Source organism: Corythoichthys intestinalis, chromosome 5 (genome assembly GCF_030265065.1).
Source record: "Corythoichthys intestinalis isolate RoL2023-P3 chromosome 5, ASM3026506v1, whole genome shotgun sequence".
NCBI classification, from domain to species: Eukaryota; Metazoa; Chordata; class Actinopteri; order Syngnathiformes; family Syngnathidae; genus Corythoichthys; species Corythoichthys intestinalis.
This window is the reverse complement of record NC_080399.1, coordinates 23,699,220-23,720,694: the sequence shown is the minus strand read 5'-3', so window position 1 is coordinate 23,720,694 and position 21,475 is coordinate 23,699,220. Positions and strand designations below refer to the sequence as shown.

At 40.2% G+C, this 21,475-nt stretch overlaps 1 protein-coding gene across 4 annotated transcripts in view; it reads left to right on the top strand.

The window, feature by feature from the left end:
• The window catches only part of scaper (S-phase cyclin A-associated protein in the ER), a 137,286-nt gene that overhangs the window by 65,962 nt on the left and 49,849 nt on the right, over positions 1–21,475 (top strand). For all 4 annotated transcript variants that reach the window (XM_057835802.1, XM_057835803.1, XM_057835799.1 and 1 more), the window contains 6 exons: positions 967–1,048; positions 1,146–1,298; positions 5,220–5,327; positions 12,886–13,022; positions 15,127–15,192; positions 18,036–18,162. In XM_057835802.1, the coding sequence (XP_057691785.1) occupies positions 967–1,048; positions 1,146–1,298; positions 5,220–5,327; positions 12,886–13,022; positions 15,127–15,192; positions 18,036–18,162 (673 nt within the window). The remainder of the gene's footprint in view (positions 1–966; positions 1,049–1,145; positions 1,299–5,219; positions 5,328–12,885; positions 13,023–15,126; positions 15,193–18,035; positions 18,163–21,475) is intronic.

Genomic DNA, 21,475 nt, shown 5'->3' with positions numbered 1-21,475 from the left:
TACAGGAACATTCTGGAAGAAAACCTGTTGGTATCTGCACAAGACCTGAGACTGGGACGGAGATTTATCTTCCAACAGGACAATGATCCAAAACATAAAGCCAAATCTACAATGGAATGGTTCAAAAATAAACGTATCCAGGTGTTAGAATGGCCAAGTCAAAGTCCAGACCTGAATCCAATCGAGAATCTGCGGAAAGAGCTGAAGACTGCTGTTCACAAACACTCTCCATCCAACCTCACTGAGCTCGAGCTGTTTTGCAAGGAAGAATGGGCAAGAATGTCCGTCTCTCGATGTGCAAAACTGATAGAAACATACCCCAAGCGACTTGCAGCTGTAATTGGAGCAAAAGGTGGCGCTACAAAGTATTAACGCAAGGGGGCCGAATAATATTGCAAGGCACTGTAGCTCCATAACTTCACGTGGCCTTCAGATTAGCCCAAGTACAGTACGCAGAGCTTGATGGAATGGGTTTCAATCACAGAGCAGCTGCATCCAAGCCATACATCACCAAGTGCAATGCAAAGTGTCTGATGCAGTGGTGTAAAGCACACTGCCACTGGGCTATAGAGCAGTGGAGACACATTCTCTAGAGTGATCAATTCCGCTTTTCCATCTGGAGAACTGATGGACGATATTGGGTTCGGAGTTTGCAAGAAGAACGGTACATTTAGAACTGCATTGTGCAAAGTGTAAAATTAGGTCGAGAAGGAAGTTGGGCTTGGCCCATTTGTTCCAGTGAAAGGAACTTTGAATGCTTCAGGATACGAAAACATTTTGGACAATTCAATGCAAAAAGTCCCACAAACACACACCTCAGAGTTGAAGCTGTACTAGCTGCAAAAGGTGGACCGGCATTATATTGAACCCTATGGGTTCGGAATGGAATGGAACTTAAGGTCATAAGTGAGTCAAGGCAGGTGAGCAAATACGTTTGGTAACATAGTCTATTTTTGGTGTCTGCAGAGACAGAGAAGAGCGGTTGGCTGCTCTTAGTGCAGCTCAACAGGAGGCCATGGAGGAGCTGCAGAAGAAAATTCAAATGAAGGTAAGTTTATATAGGGCTCACTTTGCTTCTCTAATAGACACCACGGAAGACCCCCGTTTCCCAGCTGACCCCTTGCTTTTTGTTTGCTTTTCCATAGCATGACGAGAGCAGCCGCAGGCATATGGAGCAAATGGAGCAGAGGAAGGAGAAGGCGGCCGAGCTCAGCAGCGGCCGACATGCCAACACAGACTACGCCCCCAAGCTCACGCCGTACGAACGCAAGAAGCAGTGCTCACTCTGCTCTGTTGTGGTACGTACATCATGTTTATTGGGGCTTAGACATTTTTTATCATCATGAGCCGTTCATGGGATTCTTTATGGATGTCTGGAATATTCCACCTATTGAATGAAGTCTTGATTGCTGTGTACTTTGCTTCATTTAGACACAGTGGCGGGCCGCGCATTTCACATCTAGGCCTTCAGCTATGTCCCACTTAGTCAGACTAGAACACATAACCCTTATAAAACCATTTTTTATGACACCACGACTGAAGAAATATTAAAAAATGCATGTGTTTTGCATCACCTCAGTCGTAAAAATTAATATACCCACATCAGCAGTTATTCAGTGTGCTGCCTGCAAACTTAACAAATAAAATCCATTTTAAAAATATTTGTCCAAAGTTTTTTTAAGAAGTCTACCAGGAATAGGCTAGCTTTAACAATGACATGACGAAAAACTTTCTTTGTGAACTTTAACTTCAATCAGATAGCCGCGCCAATGCACCCCATTATTCACCTACATTGCAGAAGAAGAAAAAGTATGAATGCACCATATAAAATGTGTTTAAAGTTTAAAGTGCCTGTGACACAAAAAAGCATGTTTATTTAATTATTTCATATTACACGTGGTATTTTATGCTCCTGAATGAAATGGACCACTTGGATGTGTACAGAAGCGATCCATATATTTCTTCAATTTTTTGAATCCTGAGATACGAAAATGAGAGCCTTCTGGCCACCGTCTCAGATTTAGGAAAAAGGCGAATGTGACGTTAACGGGAGACATCATCTTCACAATACAGCCAAACTATTGTATGTAAAAGGACTGCGGATCCAGCTGATTTTGCAGATCAATTTGTTTATTTTTCCCATCACGCCAGCCCAATGTGCTGCAGGCTTTTGTTGCTACACCAGGGAGAGTGGTGTGAGTCTTTCTGGGTTTCAAAAAGATCCTGTTCACCGCGAAGAATGGGCAAAACAAGGATGACAATGTAGCGACCATTGGATGGGCGAGGAAGTGAGTAAGCTATGTGATTTATATTATGTCAAATACTGGGATCATGACATATGTTTTAATAAGGAGTTGGCTTGCATTTTGTGGGTGATGATGCTCCCTGTCCACCGAGAAGGCGGGAGTGGCCGTCCCCTCGGCCGATGCTCTCGTCTATGGTTCTCGATTGTGTTGAGACTTCCACCCCCTAAACCCCCTTCGTGTGCCCACTGAGAGAGCGCTATCCTCAGCTTGGGCCCGGGGAGCCCCCGCTCTTGTCTGCGGTTCTCGATTGTGAAGAGACCCTTCTCTGCCCTGTTCATGTGAACATGTGAACTTAGAGAGTGCAATCTTTGGCTTGGAAGGCCACGCGCTCCGACGTCTGCCGGATTGTCCACCGTGAATGCGCCATTTTCGGCGTTCGTTCCCCAGCTCCGTCCCTAGCGACGAACACTCCTGCTGGGGCTGCAGCAGGGAAACAACAAGCCGAAACTTGCTCGCCGCCTGGAGCTGGCCGATCGGTGAAGGATATCACCCCCGCCGCAGTGTGTGACATGAGTCAGAGTAGTTTTGTGTGATTTTTCGTTTTCGAAAGGCGAGGAAGAGACTTGGAAGAGCCGCTTTGGGTTAGCATGTAGCCTAGCTCTCACATTCCTCTTTTGTTTACTCTTTCCTCAGTCTCCGAGTCCCCGCTGGGAAATGACAAGAGCGTGACTAACTCCGGTTGCATAAAATACAGTGCTAACGGTAATGCACAGCTCCATCGCTAACGTCCGCCCTGTCTCCCTCGCTCTTTGCTGAAGTAATTGCTGCATGAATTCCGATTTGGGGGACTTAACAGTTCGGACCGCAGCCACATTCCGGAAAAATGTGGCCCAGACCGGATCTTAACCACATACGAAAGTGACCTAGATTGATTTGAAATGGTCCACTTTTAGTCGACCTGTCCCATTCAGACCATCAAGTTAATGCCAGACTCGAGTCGGAAAAACACGAAAAAATCGAATTTGTGCATTAAGATCTGCGGTATGAATATCGCCAAAGTGTATTACTCTGTCAAGTGCTAAAATGAAATGGTTCATGGAACAAATACTCTAGATAATCTTGACTTGGATTTGAGTCGATAAGCTTTACTGTTTTTTAGTTTATTTCAGAAATACTTAATTGTATAAAATTGTGTTTAAAATGGAAGCATTCTGAAGTTTTAGTAACATCCACTGCTCAGACTGATTTTGTTAAACTGATGATTGACCTTGGTGCAGAGGTTGCGCTAGACATTTTCGTTGTCAGTCATTTTGACTGACAGGGTCATAAAAATCCGGTCATAGTCTATTTTTACCCGTCACTTAAATTTTTAAAATGATAATGATGACATATTCAATAGTTTAGTTTTTATTCATTTTTAATTAATATTGTAACGCTTGCTTGGCGGCGAAAAATTAGACACGGAAGTCGTGGTATTTTTCTCCCTTTTTACTCTGCTTACCGCCAACAACTCCGCCCCCAAAGAAAAAGAGGCAACGATATAGACCCCAATCACCAACATCACACAATGATCTTAATTGTGGTTGTCAGCTCAAAATATTCTAAATATATATTAAATGCATCTTACCAGATATAAAATTACTACTACATAGTCTGTGGTGATCGTTTGGTGCCCAGATTTCTTGTCGAATTACAGCAGTCCATCTCGCTCTCATCTTCGGGTCTCTCAGAATCCGGTAGAACTTAAGTCTCTCCGTCTATCTTCTCTGTTACAGCAACCAACCGCCACACACGCCTTCACCATTTTGGTTATTAATATTAACGAGCAGAAAAACACGCCGTAATAGGAGGCATGTACATAGCGGTAATGTGTAAACATGACGATATGGCGGCTCCAGTCAGGGGGGCGGAGTTGTGACGTCATGTGATTGGGGTCTATACACAGGTGGCAATCTTGTCCATCAATTGGATGACGCACTGGCACACCGGGTGCACCAATAAGAACCTCGCGTTGATGTGTCAATCACGGTGCCGCCGCCAGACCCCGGTGACGCTACAATATTCTGACAGAAGAGCCAACGACGTCATGCATTAAAAGAGACAATAGCTAATTAATATGCTAACTCGCCACCCTGTGGTCTGGGGTGTGAATTGCAACCTGTCAAAATGACGGACGGACTTCAGCTTTTTCCGTCACCGTTTTAAAAAACCGGTCAACGACGGAAAATATCCGGTTAACGCGACCCCTGCCTTGGTGTAACATTTGACACAAGGGATCAGGAAAAGGTCCACAGGAAGAAGCACTTAATTTAATGACCTCAGACACAAAGTATCATAAAGCATTCCGTAGTCCAAAAAGGGCTGCACGAGGTTACCGTTTGTCGGGCCTACATTATTTATAAAGTTCAATGCTTTCCACTTAGAGTAGGTTTTTATTTGGATAATTAGTTTATATTTTTGTAGTTAGTTTGACAAAAGAAGACATGCAAGCAGACATGTTGCCAAAAAGTATGATTTTCAAAATTATTGATATCCTCGCTAATTTTAGATATGCCTATAATCTTTAATAGTCGCTTGAGTTAATTTAGTAGCCAGTATATCCATAATCAACAAATACAAAAACTTATTTGTTGTCAACATTCCGAATAGTAATGGTTTATGACTAAAGTATAGGTCTAACAAGTCCAATGTTTTCACAAATGTTGGCATTACTTGACTTGATATGACCGATAATAGCAGATGTCAACATTTTTTGACAAAAACAATCTTAATTGTTTACATTTATATATACTCATACTACATTCTGCTTTTCCCTGTGAGGTTCAGCAGTGGCAGGTCATGTCCTATTGGCAAAAAACAACCTAGAGGTGTATAATTTCACCAGCATCCCGTGAGGCTCTGATGACCCCTTTCCTGCCTCGGTCTTATGGTGTCCTTAGCCGCGACCTCTGACCACTGTGCTTATGTTTGCAGATCACCTCAGAGGTGCACCTGTTCAGCCACACCAAGGGCAAGAGGCACCAACAGGCCGTACGAGACAGCAGCAGCATCCAGGGACGGGAGCTCTCCGACGAGGAAGTGGTGTGTATCACCCTGCAGATGATGTTTATTCTTCTAAAAACTGCCGCCCTGTCGTCGATTGTGTTCGTAAGCAGACAAAGAAGCAGGCGAATGTCTTTTATGACACGGTTATTATTGTTTATACACCTCCCTGGCTCTGTTGCTGGCTTTGTGCGATTGCAAATGGGCCTTGAAATGTACACAGTCAGGGTTCAGTGCTCCAGTGGAGGGGTGACATCACCTCATCACACTGCTTTTTTTTTCTTCGTGGTGTGAGAGGGGTGGTATCGAGCGCTTTCTATGGGAAGGCAGCCCGTTAATGCAAGTTAACCTCTCAGGCTGCAATATGAGATTGGCTTTTCAGCGCTGCTCATTGTGAGGCTGACAACTGTTGGTGCTATACGCAGCACCTTTGGCCCCAGTAACTCTTTCATTCATTCAAAGCTTTCTTACCCTCCTTCTTCCAAGAATAATTGATACTCCCGCCATCCTTCCTATCAGGTATTTCCTTTTCTAAATGCAGGTCAGTTTGTTGCAGTTGACAGTTCAATTAACAAGATAATGCCAAATCAAAATCAGGTTTATTCCCAAGCAAATGTATATACACAATGGAATTATTTAATAAGTGAGAGCGTATCGGTAAACATTGTGGTGCTAATGAAGGCGTTCATGTCTTAAGAGGATTAATTTCAATATTCATGTCATAATAAAACAGGTAAATAACATATATAAACAAGGGCAAAGATTTAAACATTGATTGTAGAAAAAATGTGCTGAAAAGAATATTCCATGTCTGCATCATTTAGCATTGTAATAGTGTTATACTTATATATGGTGTTATACTTATATAGCGCTTTTCCACCTTTCAAGGCGCTCAAAGCGCTTTACACTATATCGCCATCTACCTACTGGTGACGCAGCACCAGGAGCAACGTGGGGTTCAGTATCTTGCTCCAGGACACTTAGACGAGTTCATCAGGGCAGAGAATCGAACCCACAACCTCTGGTTTGGGGGACAACTACTCTACCACTGATCCACGCCACCCATTGCTATCACGTTTCCCCAAAGCTTTATTATTTTAGCTATTTACATGGGATGGATGACATTTTCATGTTTTCCTCTTCCTTTGCTAATACAGTGGTACCTCAATATACGATCACTTCGACACAGTCTTTTCGACATCTGACGTAAAATTTCACTCACCATTTGTTTCTACATCCAACGACATGCTCGAAATACGATGATTTGTGACAGCGCCGGTTTCTTTGTTTTCCCGCAAGACGGACGCACTCGTTTTTTGCTGTGAGAGAAATCAACATGGGTTCCAACAATGTTAGCGCAGGTGGTGAAAAAAAGGAAAAAGGCGAAGCTTGCCATTGAAATGGAGATAGAAATGCTAAAAAAATAAGAGCGAGGTGTGCGCGTCCGGGAACTGGCTCGACAATATGGCCGTAGAATGTCTACGACCTCCGTTCGCCAGCCTTTAATCAGTAAGTTAAGGTGACAATTATTATTATTTTAAAATTGCCACCTTCGTCAGCTTTTTAATCATTTATTTCAGAACTTGTGCAACGCAGGCATGAAAATCTCTCACCTTTCGGCGAAATTCGCTGTTTTGAAGTAAAAAAGAGTGACCTACATGAGTTATGTAGATCCGAGGAGAAAATTTTAATGGGGGTGGGATGTCGGGAGATTTGGTGCCTCCTGCAGATCACTGAAACACAGTGTGGGTCGAGCAGAGCTGTCCCGACTCGTCATCGATGACGTAAATCGACGAGCATAACATCCTGTCGACGGTTAATAAAGGGTTAAAAAAATATATGCGTGGAAAGTCCAGAATGTTGGACGCTTGGTATGCAAGCGGGGAAAGCGGCACAAAGCCAAAAAAAGCACACCAGAAGGGACCAAAGCATTGACTTTTTTCAACGGAACAAAGGACGGTACACTGTTGTGCCCTCTCTCTTCAATGTCAAGCTTGACTTCACGTCCGCCGTGAATGAACACTTAAAAGCGCAGTCACCCAGTTGTAATTTCGGACGGCGACAGGAGACAGTTACAAACTGGCAGTTCGTAAGTCCATCTATTTATTGAAGTTGTTAAGCCTGTCGCGATATGCAATGAATCCATTTATCGCACGGTAAATGAAAATGAGGGTGGTAATTTTCACGCCTGCGTCTTATCGCTGTGCGCACATACATTTGTGCGTACGTGTTGATGGCATATGACACTCCAATTCCTTTCACAGATATTTATTGGTCATCAACTTGCCGTAGAATAAAAGTTCAGTCATGCAAAATAAGGAAACGCATCTATATTGAACACTGTTAACTTTAGCATTGCTACGATGAGGCTAATGGGGGGAAAAAAAAGACGACCTACTTTAGCCTGCTATAAAACATTGGCAGACTTCTCCAAAACAAACACTTGTGGTTAAAAGGTGAAACTTCAAATATGAAAAATCGCTGTTTAACAGCATTTGCAAACAAAAAAAAAAAAATTTTTTTTTTTTTTGATTACTGACACCACATGCAATGACAAAAAGTGCTTTATTGTGGAGTGTAAAGCTTCAGGCTAGCGGTTTAGCGAACATACTTCCGGTGAACATTTTAAAATAAAAGCACGTCATGTCCGTTGTATAAATAACGATTTCTGGAGTTAATCCCACATACTTCAAAATTCAAATTCTACATTAAGAATAGCTTTAAAATGACACCCTTCATGAGAAATCTGATTGGCAATGAATAATTATTATAATACTATTATACATAGTAGTATACCATAATATTAATTAGAGCTGGGAATCTTGGGGCACCTAACGATTCGATTACGATTCAGAGGCTAGCCTAGGGACAGCTAGGATATGAAGCTCATCTACAAAGAACTGACCTAGCTCCCACATGAACCAAAAAGTACTGAAAGTCTAGTTGATACTCTTTCAACGGACCCTAAATTGAGAACCTTGCTGAAATATCGAGAGTGCCAGCTGAAGTCCTCCTCTCTTTTCCCTTGCTGTTTTGAAATCGGACACTCGACACCTTTCCAGCGATGAATTTGGTTATATACAGTGATGAAGAATAGTTTCAGTTAAACATAGGTGTCATATTTGGATTTATGGCATGTCCCTATTGAAATGTCATCCAAAGGATGTAGTTTAATACAAAAAATGTCATGAATCCCACTGAAGACTGTAACCCTATCCAGTCTGGTATCACTTATCTAGTACCCGACATGAGATTCAGCTGTTTGCTCATTGCCAAATGGAAAGCTAGCCGCTTGGTTCTTTTGTAAGTAACAAAAGAGGCGCTGGGTGAACATGTCCCATTGAATGTGTATTTGTGTGGGCCGCCTTTTTAGATTTGTGATAGCTGTGTCAAGAGAAAAGGAGGGATGTTTATAGGCAGGTCATGTTTCTCCCACTAGAGGCAATATGCAGTATTGTGCGCCACCGCAGCCCTCAGTCCAGTCTATTTGCCGCTTTGTGATAATGGCTCAACGCTAGACACCTGTCTGTCAACATATTTGACTGTCTCAAACATTCTCAGTGCTATTGTGTTTATCTTTCTCCCTTTTTGTAGTAAATGTACAGTATTTGTATTTGTCTAACGCATCTACAGCTGCCCGTCAGCATTTTTTGCTATGTGACAGAGTAATATTTTAGTTTACATTTTTCATTGCCAGTGTGATATATTTTTGGCAAATTATATTTTGGATGTATTATTCAAGCAATTCCATTAGTTGAGTGGCAAGAACACTAGAGAGATTCCTGAGTAATAGTGATAGCTATGGTTTAGAAAATTTACATAGATTGTTCTATTCTCCTAAAAAAATTTAAGTCTTAGTTTACAGATAAATTGACTTTTAAATTAAAATTCATCATAAACTGATTTGCAAAATCTGTAATCTGTCATCTTTCAATGTTGTAATATCGTTCATTCAGAAGGTGCACCAGCACTTTTAACCAACGGCTATGGCATCCCACACGCAGGTTTAGTTTGACTTTTCAATGGAAGTTCTTTATCTGTTAGGCCAATTCTCTGGGGTGATGGATGACAACATAATGAGGTAATTTGTTTCTAGCACATGCACCATGTCACTCAAATTGGGTTACTTAAATTACACGATCAATTGGTGGAAATTCAAAAATGGCCAACGCAACAGCTCTGCTTAAAACATTTCGTTAAGTAGGAGCTGTTATTCTCAGTCAAAAGATTTACTGGGCTGTTTGATATATAGTAGCAGTGTTGTTAATAACAGCGTTACAATATAACGGCGTTACTAACGGCGTTATTTTTTTCAGTAGTGGGTAATCTAATTAATTACTTTTCTCATCATGGCAACGCCGTTACCGTTACTGAGGACGGAAAGGCATGCGTTACTATGCGTTACTATATTGGTCGAAAAGTCTGAGGGAGACGGACTCACCGAGACGACAGAGCAGAGCAGGAGTTGGGAGGAGGCAAGAAAGTTGTGACGCCGAGCAAACGCGATGCTAGGTAGCTCCAATAATACATGTTGTAGCCGATATCCTACAAACTACGCCCACATGTTATGGTAGATATGGTAGATATCACATGTACTGTATATAGATATAACTAGATGCAAAATGACAGACATGGCACTAAATGCGTTAGTAGACAGCCGCCATCTTGAAGCAGTAGACTTTTTAGGACGGCTCTGTCGTGGAGAACCTTCCTAGCGAACCTAAGTAACTTTTTATATAAAATACTTCTAAATCGGCAAAATCTTGACTTGAATCTATCTTTAAATGATGAAACACTTTTAAAACTTTCATATGTCGAAAGTAGAGAGAAGGGAACTAATGCAATAATGGGAGCAATTCTAACAACTTTTAACAGTTGATTCAGGGTAAAGAGTAAATTAGGGTAAAGAATTGGGCTCGGGCCAATTGTACCAAAAAACTTCACATAGTGTGGCCAATGTTTTTTTTTTGAGGGGAAAAAAAAAAGTAATTATCACCAATTACTTTGCCAAGTAACTAATTACTCTTACATTCAGGTAATTGAGTTACTAACGCAATTACTTTTTGGGAGAAGTAATTTGTAACTATAATTAATTACTTTTTTTCAGTAAGATTAACAACACTGTATAGTAGGGATGGCACTTAAACCCGTCATACGATGCATCTCGATATGCCAGGGTCATGATACGATATGATACGTTAAAAAACAAAAATGATACTTTGTAATTAAAACTTACCTATTTGTGTTTCATTTGCACATGCTAAAGCAGTACAGACTACAGTATAAAGTGGCCCCAAAACGCATATTTTACGGATTAAGGGCTGTGAAAGACCGTAATCTAGAGCTAGTGAAAAAAAAAGCTGTTTAAAGCCAAACAAACTGTGGTAAAGCTGTTATTTCTAAATAAATACAAAATAACAAAATCATCCTTGTAGATTCTAGCATTTTGTTTATATAGTAACACAACCACATTCATATTCACATTCTCAACACTTGCCACGTTTACATGGAGCCAAATATTCCAATTACAATTGGAATATTTGTTCAAACCGAATAAATGTGTTCCATATAAACACCTCATCCGGAATGAACAGGCCCAAACCGAATGGAATTTCATTCCGATTCACAGGGGTGGAATATTCCCTTTCCCAAACCGATTAGAAGTAAAATTATATCATGTAAACAGGTAAGCGGAATGGTGTCTGGTTGCGTTCTTTCTGCGTATGCTCCGTACTGACGTGGTGACGTCACTCGGTGACGTAAGTAACGTCACTTGCAACATGGCTTCCAAGCACACGCACAGCACACCCACACAACTTTTTAAATGAACGGCGTATCATTCTGAAGTTTTGTTTCCACTCGAAAAGTTAAAACAGCAGCTGATCTGACGATCGATCTCCATGTTTTGCAACGTGACGCTTTGTTTTGATTAATCTGCGCATGTCAGACGGCAGTTGTCAAACGTCCTTTCGGAATAAAGGCAGTCACATGTAAACGCTGGATCGGAATAGATGAAGTGACATGTAAACAGCTGATGTGAAATTTCCATTCGGAATGATTTGAATCAGTATGAATAAAAGTCAGCATGTAAACGTGGCTAATGTTGGCTCTTGGGCATCAAGGCCACTAGATAGCGCTGTAGAGAACTAATTGGCTGCCATGCTTCATTACTTAAAGAAGCTTCATTTGACCATCAGTGCTCACTGCTAACTTCGCTTGAGAGAGACAGAAGACCTCAGCTGGAACCTCATGCAACCCCTTGCAACTCATGCCTTTCGCCTCCAAGTATGCAATGCGGCACTGAGGATATGAAGTTCCTGTTCTGTGCTTAATATTTCTTCGATTTTTGTTCGTTGTTTCATAAATTGCTAGTTATGCTATTTGTTTTTATGTGATGGTTTGTTTCTTTTCAAAACCATAAGTTCTAATGACCTTTTGATGTAACGACCTGCTACTACTTGTCGTCATTTGTGAAGTGGGTCGAAGCCTGTTCTTCTGCCTACTCAAAGCGGGATTTGATCCTTCGTGCCTCATGAGTGACACATGATGGCTGGTGGCTACTCATAGCAAAACTGCTGGATTATTAAAGCAGTTTGACTACCATATTTGTTGATTGTGTTGCTGAAGTTAAGTGGCATCACATCTAGTCGATATATCGCGATCCATTTTTTTCCAAACATGATGAGTATCGTGATACAGCTAGTCCCCGGGTTCCGAACAAGTTCCGTTCCTGCACTGGCGACGTAACGCGAATTTCCGCATAAATCAGAATTAACCATTTAAAAAATAACTATCCAAAAGTCCAAAATTATTTTATTTTGTTTAATGATGGAGGATACGCTGCCCTTGGGTGGCAGCGTTGCGTGTGGCTTGACTGTCGCCTCACCTTCTATGACTGAGTAGGAGACTCGTTTGACATGGATATAGGACAGCTGCCCTCTCGTTTGGCCCACATAAGGCTGTAAGTTGTTTCAGCTAATACATGTTTGTGTATGCATTTGTAATTAAGTTTAGAGCTACAGTTTGTGGAGTTATGTGTGAGCGATTTACTATGAAAATTGTAAATACATTAGCATTCGTAGCATTTAAGATGGCAGACTTTTGCTGGGCAAATTCGGCTAATTTAATCTACTTTTGATCAGACCAGATGGACATTTGAGCACCAATTGTTTTGTGTCAGGAGTTTTATTGTTAAAATGTGTGTCGTTTTGAAAATGAGTGTACATACTAGTATCTGTGCCACAGCTTTGCAAATTGTCAAAAGTGAAGGAAGGAAAAAGCTTTAAAAACCACAATTGCCCTGTTTTCCATCTGTCAAGCTGAACAACTTCACATTTCGTGAGGACAGAATACGTCAAGTTAAGAAAATTCAAAATAATATACTGTGTGTTGCAATAAGGTACTGTTTACGCAGCTTAATTTAAAAAAAAAAAAAAAACGACAGGAGACAATTGCAGACGAGATTCTGGCGCCATAAAGTCGAAATCAAAAGTCAAGTCCCTCGTAACTGGAGGACTACCTTTATATCGTCAAATGATATTTTGTACCAAATCTAATACTGTACATATAATTAATAATACACTGTTATGCACTTTAGGAACATCTTTCTTTGAAGAAATACATTGTGGACATCGTGACCGACGGCTCCGTTTCCTCTGAGAGTGTAAAGGACAGTGAGGAGAGACAAAAGGCCCGAAAGAAGGCAAAGAAACTCCGGGCTAGGATGAACTCCAGGTCAGTATCTTATTTTTCCTATTAGTTTTATCACTTTTCATCTTTCCCTCACCATCATCTTTAGAGGCACACAGGACAAAAGTGTTCCATGACATTTTGCACTGATAACATTTTTTTTACATGCATCTTGACTGTCTGCAAGGTAACACTAATGACCTTAATTTATGGGCACTTTCAATGATTGCTCGGCAAAACAGCAAATTGGTCTCTTGGGCCTGGCCCTCCACCTGGAAAGTGCTTTCCTCCAAATTGCTGGCCTGCCATTGCCCACATCACTCCATGTACAGGGTGCATATTAAAGTATGTGTGAGCCCTGCCTATTTTTCTTCCTTTCGGCTATTGATTCTTAGATGAAACATCAGGAAAAAATCAATGCTAATAAACAAATAGGTGCTAGGCTGCTGTGTGGCAGAACCTGAACCCTTGTATTTAAATGTGCTGTTAGAAGTCTGAGCGAAAGAGGAAAAGTAAATCTTTCTCTATAAAAATAAAAGGATATTGTGTTTCTTTCCCCATCTTATACAGTACTTTAATTAATGACATCGGTATTTGAGATATTTTAGAATTTTAGGGTTTAATCTATATGACAAATGTTCGTTTCCATTACCATAGTGTATTTTCGATATATTTGATGCTTGCAATTAGGGCTGCAGCTATCGATTATTTTACTAGTCGATTAATCGATGAACCATTAGTTCGAATAATCGAGTAATCGGATAAGGAACATGAAAAATAAATTAACTGAGCTGAGCCTCAAACAGTAAATAAATAAATGAGGATCTATGTACAACAAAAGAACAATTGGCTAACTTACATAGCAAAAGTCCGCTAGTTTAAATGCTATAAAATGCTAACTTTTTTGCAGTGCTCTTGACAAATGGGTCAGACATGTATTCCCACAAAAATAGGCTAAATATACCTATAAACTAAATTACGGATGTATTAAAAAAAAAAAAAAAAACATTAGCTCAAACAAAAATTTAGCTTATGTTGGTCTTGATAGGGAGCACCTGGATTCAGCCATGTGAAATGAGGCAGACTAGAAGGCAGTGTATCCACCCAAATCAATAAAACTAAATGCAAACACTTTCAAAATGAACCATTACAACGCTACTTAAACGAATACTCAAAGCAGCAAAATTGAATGTGAATCTTTTTTTCTAATTGAATACTCAAGTTAATCAATTAATCATTGCAGCACTACTTGCAATTTTTTTAAGGTGCAAATATGTTTTCAATGTAGTTTGTTTTTCAGGTGTGTGGCAATATTGCGGATATTTTGTGTGTAAAGCTGCATGATTAGTGACATTAAGCCTAATACAGCAAAAACAAGAAACCTTGATCAATATTTCTTTGCATCATCATTGTCAGTGCCTATAAAAGAACACTTTAACGCCACAGGCATGGCTCTTTGGCCTAGTGCTGCACTCTCAATGCCGCCTTCTTGCCTTTGTGAGGCTCTGTGGTGTTGAGAAAGTGACAACATGATCCGTCTCTGTTCTCTGTCATTCCCTCACCAGCCCTGCTGGGACTTGCATTCAAAGGCAGCAGGACCCCAAAGGCCATTACAAAAACACTGCAAGCCCTATAACATAAATGTTATCTGCTTCAACACTCAACATAAAGGTTTTAAGACAATATAAAAATGTCTCTTCATCAGCTCACCATGAAACCTGCTCATTCTTGTAAGTGTGTTAGAAGGGGGAGCATAGGAATAAAAATTGTATAATTAGCTTGTCTAATTAAAATGTGTTCATTTTAATTTGTCCACTCATCAGTAAGAATATTTTAGAATATTGTTTTGTCACCTTTGAGTTTTACCTTCCTTTTCTGGAGACAGGGAATTTGCGTTCGAGTTTTGTGAGACTGCTGAATTAACATGATTTCTTGATTTTAGTCGCTGCGAGCAAAATGCGGCTTCTCTGAGATCAGCAGTGCAGTCTTATAATTCTAGGCCCAGTCACTCCGCTGACAGGCCAAATAAACAGACTGGGCTCAAACATTTTCTTTCCTTTCACACTTTCATCCACTGTGTGCTTTTCTGGAAGGCCAAGCACATTTCCCCTTAGATTCAAAAACTTTTTCTTTACTTTTAACCCCGCAGAGCAAAGCAATACGAGACGTCACATGAAGCAAAGACCCAAGTTCCCGATTCCCCGTACAAGGCCAAGTAAGTGCATTGCTTTTTATCTTAACGGTTTATTTTCTTTACTCAAATATTGGGAAACCCGCCGTGTTGAACGTCTGTGATTATTTTGACAGTTGATTCAGAGTTGTTCGATCAGTCTCAAAGGGAGGTTTACCATGAGGAGAGTTAATTACCATTTCCAACGATTACAATTTATTGAAAAATATATTCTTTAAAATTATTTGCTTTGTCTGTAGTACAAAAACTAAAAACATATTTTTCGTAGCCAAATATTGATGATTTCCAATACAGTAAGTACTTCTATATGGAAACTTGAGATGAATTGTGAGAGAATTTTATTCATGCTTAAAACACAACCATTATACATCATATTTTATATGCTTTTGTAATGCTTGCATGAGAACATTGTAGCATAGAGCGTCATTGTAAATCTGTTTGAGTGTGCCTTTCCTTGGCCTTGACAATTGTAGACTGTATCACCATATGCCCAAATATGGACTGTTATCTTCCTATGTTTTTCAATATGCCCTGAATGAATACAAGGGAGGACTGTGGTTTATTATCATCGTTCTAGCCGGGACCAGCGCTCAAGGTCTAAGCTCAAAGTTGTTTTTGTATGGAAAAATACCCAGGTTTGTGAGATGATGAGTTTCGTTTCTTAGTAAGTTTCGTTTCACAGTGGGCTTCGGCACCACCCTTTCAACAGTATAATATAAATGCAGTGTTTCCCACAGGATTTTAGGAGACTGTGGTGGGAGGGTCTCTGACCATAGGATTTTTTGAAACTGTGGTGGTGGGCTGCATCGGAGTCGGACAACCACACCATGTCGTGCCACGGCGAATTTTTTTTTTTTTTTTTTTTTTTTCATTATTTTTTCCCCCCAAGAAGAACCATAACAAAGATATATTTGAAATCTTTCATTAGCTAAGCTAATGTTATAGCTCTCAGCTACGGTACATGTATGTAAAATGCGTTGCCGATTACAGCTACGTTACCCTATGTAATAATGCGACTTTTTTTCTCGTAGCAATAGTACGACTTACATCTCGTAGTGACTCAGGGTTGGCAACCCAAACTGTTGAAAGAGCCATTTTGACCCCCCCCCCCCCCCCCCCCCAAAAAAAAAAAAAAAAAACTGATACAGTATGTCTGGAGCAGCAAAAAATTAAAAGCCTTGTACAAGCCTTATAATTATCAATACTAGCTATATTAGCCTACTATAAAAATGACTAAGTTGGCTAGAAATACATAATTAGCCTTCATGATTAAATGTTTATTTTCCCTGCAGTGGATCCTATAGCGCACCACGTGACTACTCTGTTGTACGATGACACCACAAGTTTTTCATTCCAATATTAATGAATTGAAAGAATGTTTGTATCATGTTTGTCCTCCTAGTAATCCTATTAAAACAAAAAATATATTTCCCTCCCCCATCTTTTTCCATTAAAAAAAAAAAAAGCTCAGAAGCGGCACTAAAGAGCCGCATGCGGCCCAAGAGCCGCGGGTTTCAGACCGCCGTCGTAGCCCTCCTTTTTCCTTTTTATTTGACCCTCATAAGTACTACATTACCACAACAATAACAGCCCTTCTGTCAACTGACCCATTTACAGGACTGGGGGAATTCTAATGGCCGTGTAAAGAGTTTTTCTTGATTCGGTGAGAAGGTGAATAGTTTTTTCCCCGTTGTTCGTGAACTAAATTTCCACACAAACGCACATCGAGGTACCATTAACTTAGCAAGGAGAGGTATGAGAGTCATTTTTCGAGTGTCCCAGAGCTCGCGAAATTGGGGGGGGGGGGGGTCGCATTAATCCAAGTTTCGTCAGCCGTAAATGTCTGAAGTTGGCGCGTCGGTGTTGTGCCGAAAAATAGCCACTCCACGCGAAATGTCCCCCCGACGGGAGCGGCCACACGTCACTCGTACAGCCTTTTCTTACCAATCGATGGACACGGACACGACGTTCTTGTACCGTGAATATGTATCATTTTACTCTGCTTGAACTAATAAATACTTTACTGTGACCAACGCTCTGAAAATAGAGCAAGGCTTTATTTTGGGCCCCGCCTCTCCGCGCAAGTTCAATCAAAGTTTGCTTTCCGTCCAAGACGGCCGTCCACCGCTCACTTTCGCCGAAAAGTCCGATCCAAACTATTGTAATGCCCCGGATATGGGGAAGAAGGAGAGAAGTCTGTATTTGCTTACCCACTTGATTGTGGTAACAATAATAAAGAAAAACAATAACAAAATAGCAGCGGGCTGCTACGACATGCGACCGCTATCTCTCGCTATCTCGCTCGTTCTCCCATTCTTCCTACTCGTTCCCCTTGCGTCTCTTAAATAAATAAATAAATAAAATAGTACTCTAAAATGCTGCTCTCGCTCGCGCGGGTAGTAGAGTGGAGTGGGCTACAGCTGTGTAATCGGCTGACTGACGCATCTGATTAGTATCTTTTTTTTTTTTTTTTTTTTTTTTTTTTCGGCGGGGGGCAAACGAGACTGTGGCGGGCCGCCACGGTCTCGTTCATTGATGGGAAACACTGAAATGAAATATAAATGTCCAGCCTCTATAGTACTTCTTTGTACTTTCTGGGTGATCACAGCTCCTGGCTGGGTCACGTCGGTTTGTACCCGAGAGCTCTTGTTCATAAAGCCTTCGAAGAAAAGCAATCCATGGTTGGGGTCGTATTCATTTCTCTAATCGAGCTATCGAGGTAACACTTGTCTTGGAGTTCAAAGTTGAATTTCCCTGACAAAGACCAATTACTATCAACTTGGTCAATGAATCAATACTAAATTACTATATGCAAGCTTTTTTTATGCTGGTGCTTATATGTATCCCTTTGGCCTCCTTATGTTCAGGTTACAGCGCCTTGTGAAGGACCTTTTGAAGCAGTTGCAGGGTCAAGACAATGGCCAATGGGCCAACAACAAAGTGTCTGGTCTGGATCGAACATTAGGAGAGATTGTTCGCATCTTGGAGAAACAGGTAACTTAAACAAAATGATTTTTTTTTAAGGGTGGGGTGCTTTTGTTTTTATTTAGAGTTGTCTGATAATGACTTTTTAACCGATATGCCGATATTTTCCAAAGTCTGCAAAAATCCAATACCGATATCAAACCGATATACAGGGTATCACAAAAGTGAGTACACCCCTAGCGTTTCTGCAGATATTTAAGTATACCTTTTCATGTTACAACACTGACAAAATGACACTTTGACACAATGAAAAGTAGTCTGTGTACAACTTATATAATAGAGTTCATTTAGTTTCCCCTCAAAATATAGCCTGTAATATCTAAACCCCTGGCAACAAAAGTGAGTACACCACATGGGAACTACGTACATTCCTAAATGTCCAAATTGAGTACTGCTAGTCATTTTCCCTCCAAAATGTCATGTGACTCATTACAGGAGTGCTGTCAGCATTCCTGCAGAGGTTGAAGAGGTGGGGAGGGGTCATCCCCACCACCATGCTTGACTGTCACACTTATGACACACTTATCTTTGTACTCCTCACCTGGTCGCCACCACACAGGCTTGAGACCATCGGAACCAAACAAATAAATCTTCGTCTCATCAGACCATAGGACATGGTTCCAGTAATCCATGTGCGTTGTTGACATGTCTTCAGAAAACTGTTTGCGGGCTTTCTTGTGTACCGTCTTCAGAAGAGGCTTCCTTCTGGGGTGACAGCCATGCACACCAATTGGATGTAGAGTACAACGTATGGTCTGAGCACTAACAGGCTGACCCCCGCCCCCCCCCACCACCACCACCACCACCACCACCTCTTCAATCTCTACAGCAATGCTGACAGCACTCCTGTAACAAGTCACATGACATTTTGGAGGGAAAATGACAAGAAGTACTCAATTTGGACATTTAGGGATGTACGTATTTCCCATGCGGTGTACTCACGTTTGTTGCCAGGGGTTTAGATATAAGTGGCTATATTTTGAGTTATTTTGAGAGGAAAATAAATTAACTCTATTAAAGAAGCTCCACACAGACTACTTTTCATTGTGTCAAAGTGTCATTTTGCCAGTGTTGTCCCATGAAAAGATATACTTAAATATCTGTAGAAATGCGAGAGGTGTACTCACTTTTGTGATACACTGTATGCAGTCGTGCACTTAATGTGTTATTGTTAATTGTGTTGTGATGCCCCACAGGATGCTTTAATCATGATAAACGTAACAACTTCACGGTTTTCCAAATGAAATAAACATTCTGTTAAAAATAAGAGAACTTACTCTGAAGTTATAGGAAATAAAAGTCCCGTATTAATAATAAAATTTGAAATTACAATTCCCAAAATGCATTTTGCTGGGCTTTTGCACAGATTTATGTATTTTATTTAGAAGTGCAACAATTAATCAATTTATTGACAACTAATCAATTAGCAAATTAATCAACAACTATTTTAATACCCAATTAATCGTTTGGGACATTCTTCACCTTAAACTTGTCCAAGTACTTGAAATTATAACATACATATAATTTTTCAGTTGTAAATATATTTAGATTTCTTCATTAATTTTTGTGTTAAGTCAAAGTGCGACGTGAACAAAAATCAGCTTTTTGTTTGGAAAACAACATTTCACGTTTTTGCCAATTTTCGGACATCTTGCTGTCTAAACTAGCTTCTTAATAAGGCTGCAACAACTAATCGATTAAATCAATTAGTAAATTAGTTGCTAACAAATTTGATCGTCCATACAGTTGTGGACTACAGTTAAGTCAGGAAGCTGTAATAAAATATTTCTCACGGAAAGAGTCATCCAATTTTTTCTTTATTTCTACTTACAACATGCCTAAAACAGCTTTCAAGGTAAATTGTGAAGGTAATTTAAAAAAGTGATATTTATCCGATTAATCGTTTAAATTTATTATCCAGTTAATCGATTATGTAACTAATTGTTAGTTGGAGCCCTTATTTTCTTTTCTTGTTTTCCAAGTGACTATTTCTTTCTGGTTAAGCTGTAGTTATATGTAATGAGTGTTGATTCATTATTTTTCAGTCATTTATTGTTCATTGAACTTTTGCACCATAAATCCCAATGGTCTGTTCATATAACAAATCCTAAGCGTCTTATCATGGATGTATCTAATGGTCTAAGCTGTGTTTGGCCCATGTACAAAGGCAGAATGCTTCTACATTCACTTTGAAGGCCATACGTACTGTATATTGGCCCTAAACCGATAATGAAAAACCAACATCGATACTACCTGATATGAATTTAAAGTGCCTTCATCAGCTGATATTATTGGTCACCTGATAACATCGGACAACTGTAGTTTTAATGAACTAACCTATGTTGTATTAACATCCAATAGCTTTTCTTTTATCGTTTTCCATGCTTGTGTTGGCTTTAAACATTGCTCTTTTGGCGTGTCTGTCGGCTGAGCTGTCTGCAACTGAGCGTGGGTCATGCCAGACGCTCCGAATGTCTCCTCGGTCATTAGTTGTGTTTGGCTTCGGCTCCCTCTGTCTCACCCTCCCAAGTATCACTTACTCTAAAGCCACTTGCCTTTGGTTATTGGCTAATGAAGACCACGTTAACTGTGTTTTGATTGTGCACATGGTACCAATAGAGGTGCTTCCTGGCACGAGGGTGAACATTGTCCCTATGTCTGTGGTTTGTCCTACTCAGACGCCACTGGCTTAGACAATGGCCAGTTGAATTTTTGAAAATGGTATCCCTACCAGACATTCAGAATTCATTCTCAATCAACTTAAATGCATTGTTGTGGACCACCACAATGTTTTGCACATTTTCAAAGGCCTTTCAATAGTCTAGTTATTTGCTCTCCCAGCTGGGAAAGTTGGTATTTAGCCATGCTTCTGGGAAGAAGTTGTTTCACACAGAGCCGTTGTTATCAAGTGAATATTTATCATCGTTGAATTTTATTGTCTTTGCAGAGTCTGTGTATAGTCAGGATGGCAATCGCTTCATTTGCTACTCAAATGTCATTTAGATGAATATCCACACTATTTTATCTAGAAAAGTGTCCATTCAATAAAAATAACGTGCTATGGGAGTAGTATTTTTTTTTTAATTATGCTTTTTCAATATAATTTTTTCATCCCTAAGTTGTAACACAGAAGAAATACAGTGGTTTTTAAAAAAAATTCTACCCCTTAAAATTATACTGAAGTTTACATCAGAAAATGTCTCTAACTGAAAGCTTATTGTGGCCATTTTTGAACCCTTAACAATGACCATGTCACCATGAAATATGTACCATACTCTTGAAACTGACAACACGACAATTCCGTGAAAATAGTGCTATGTAC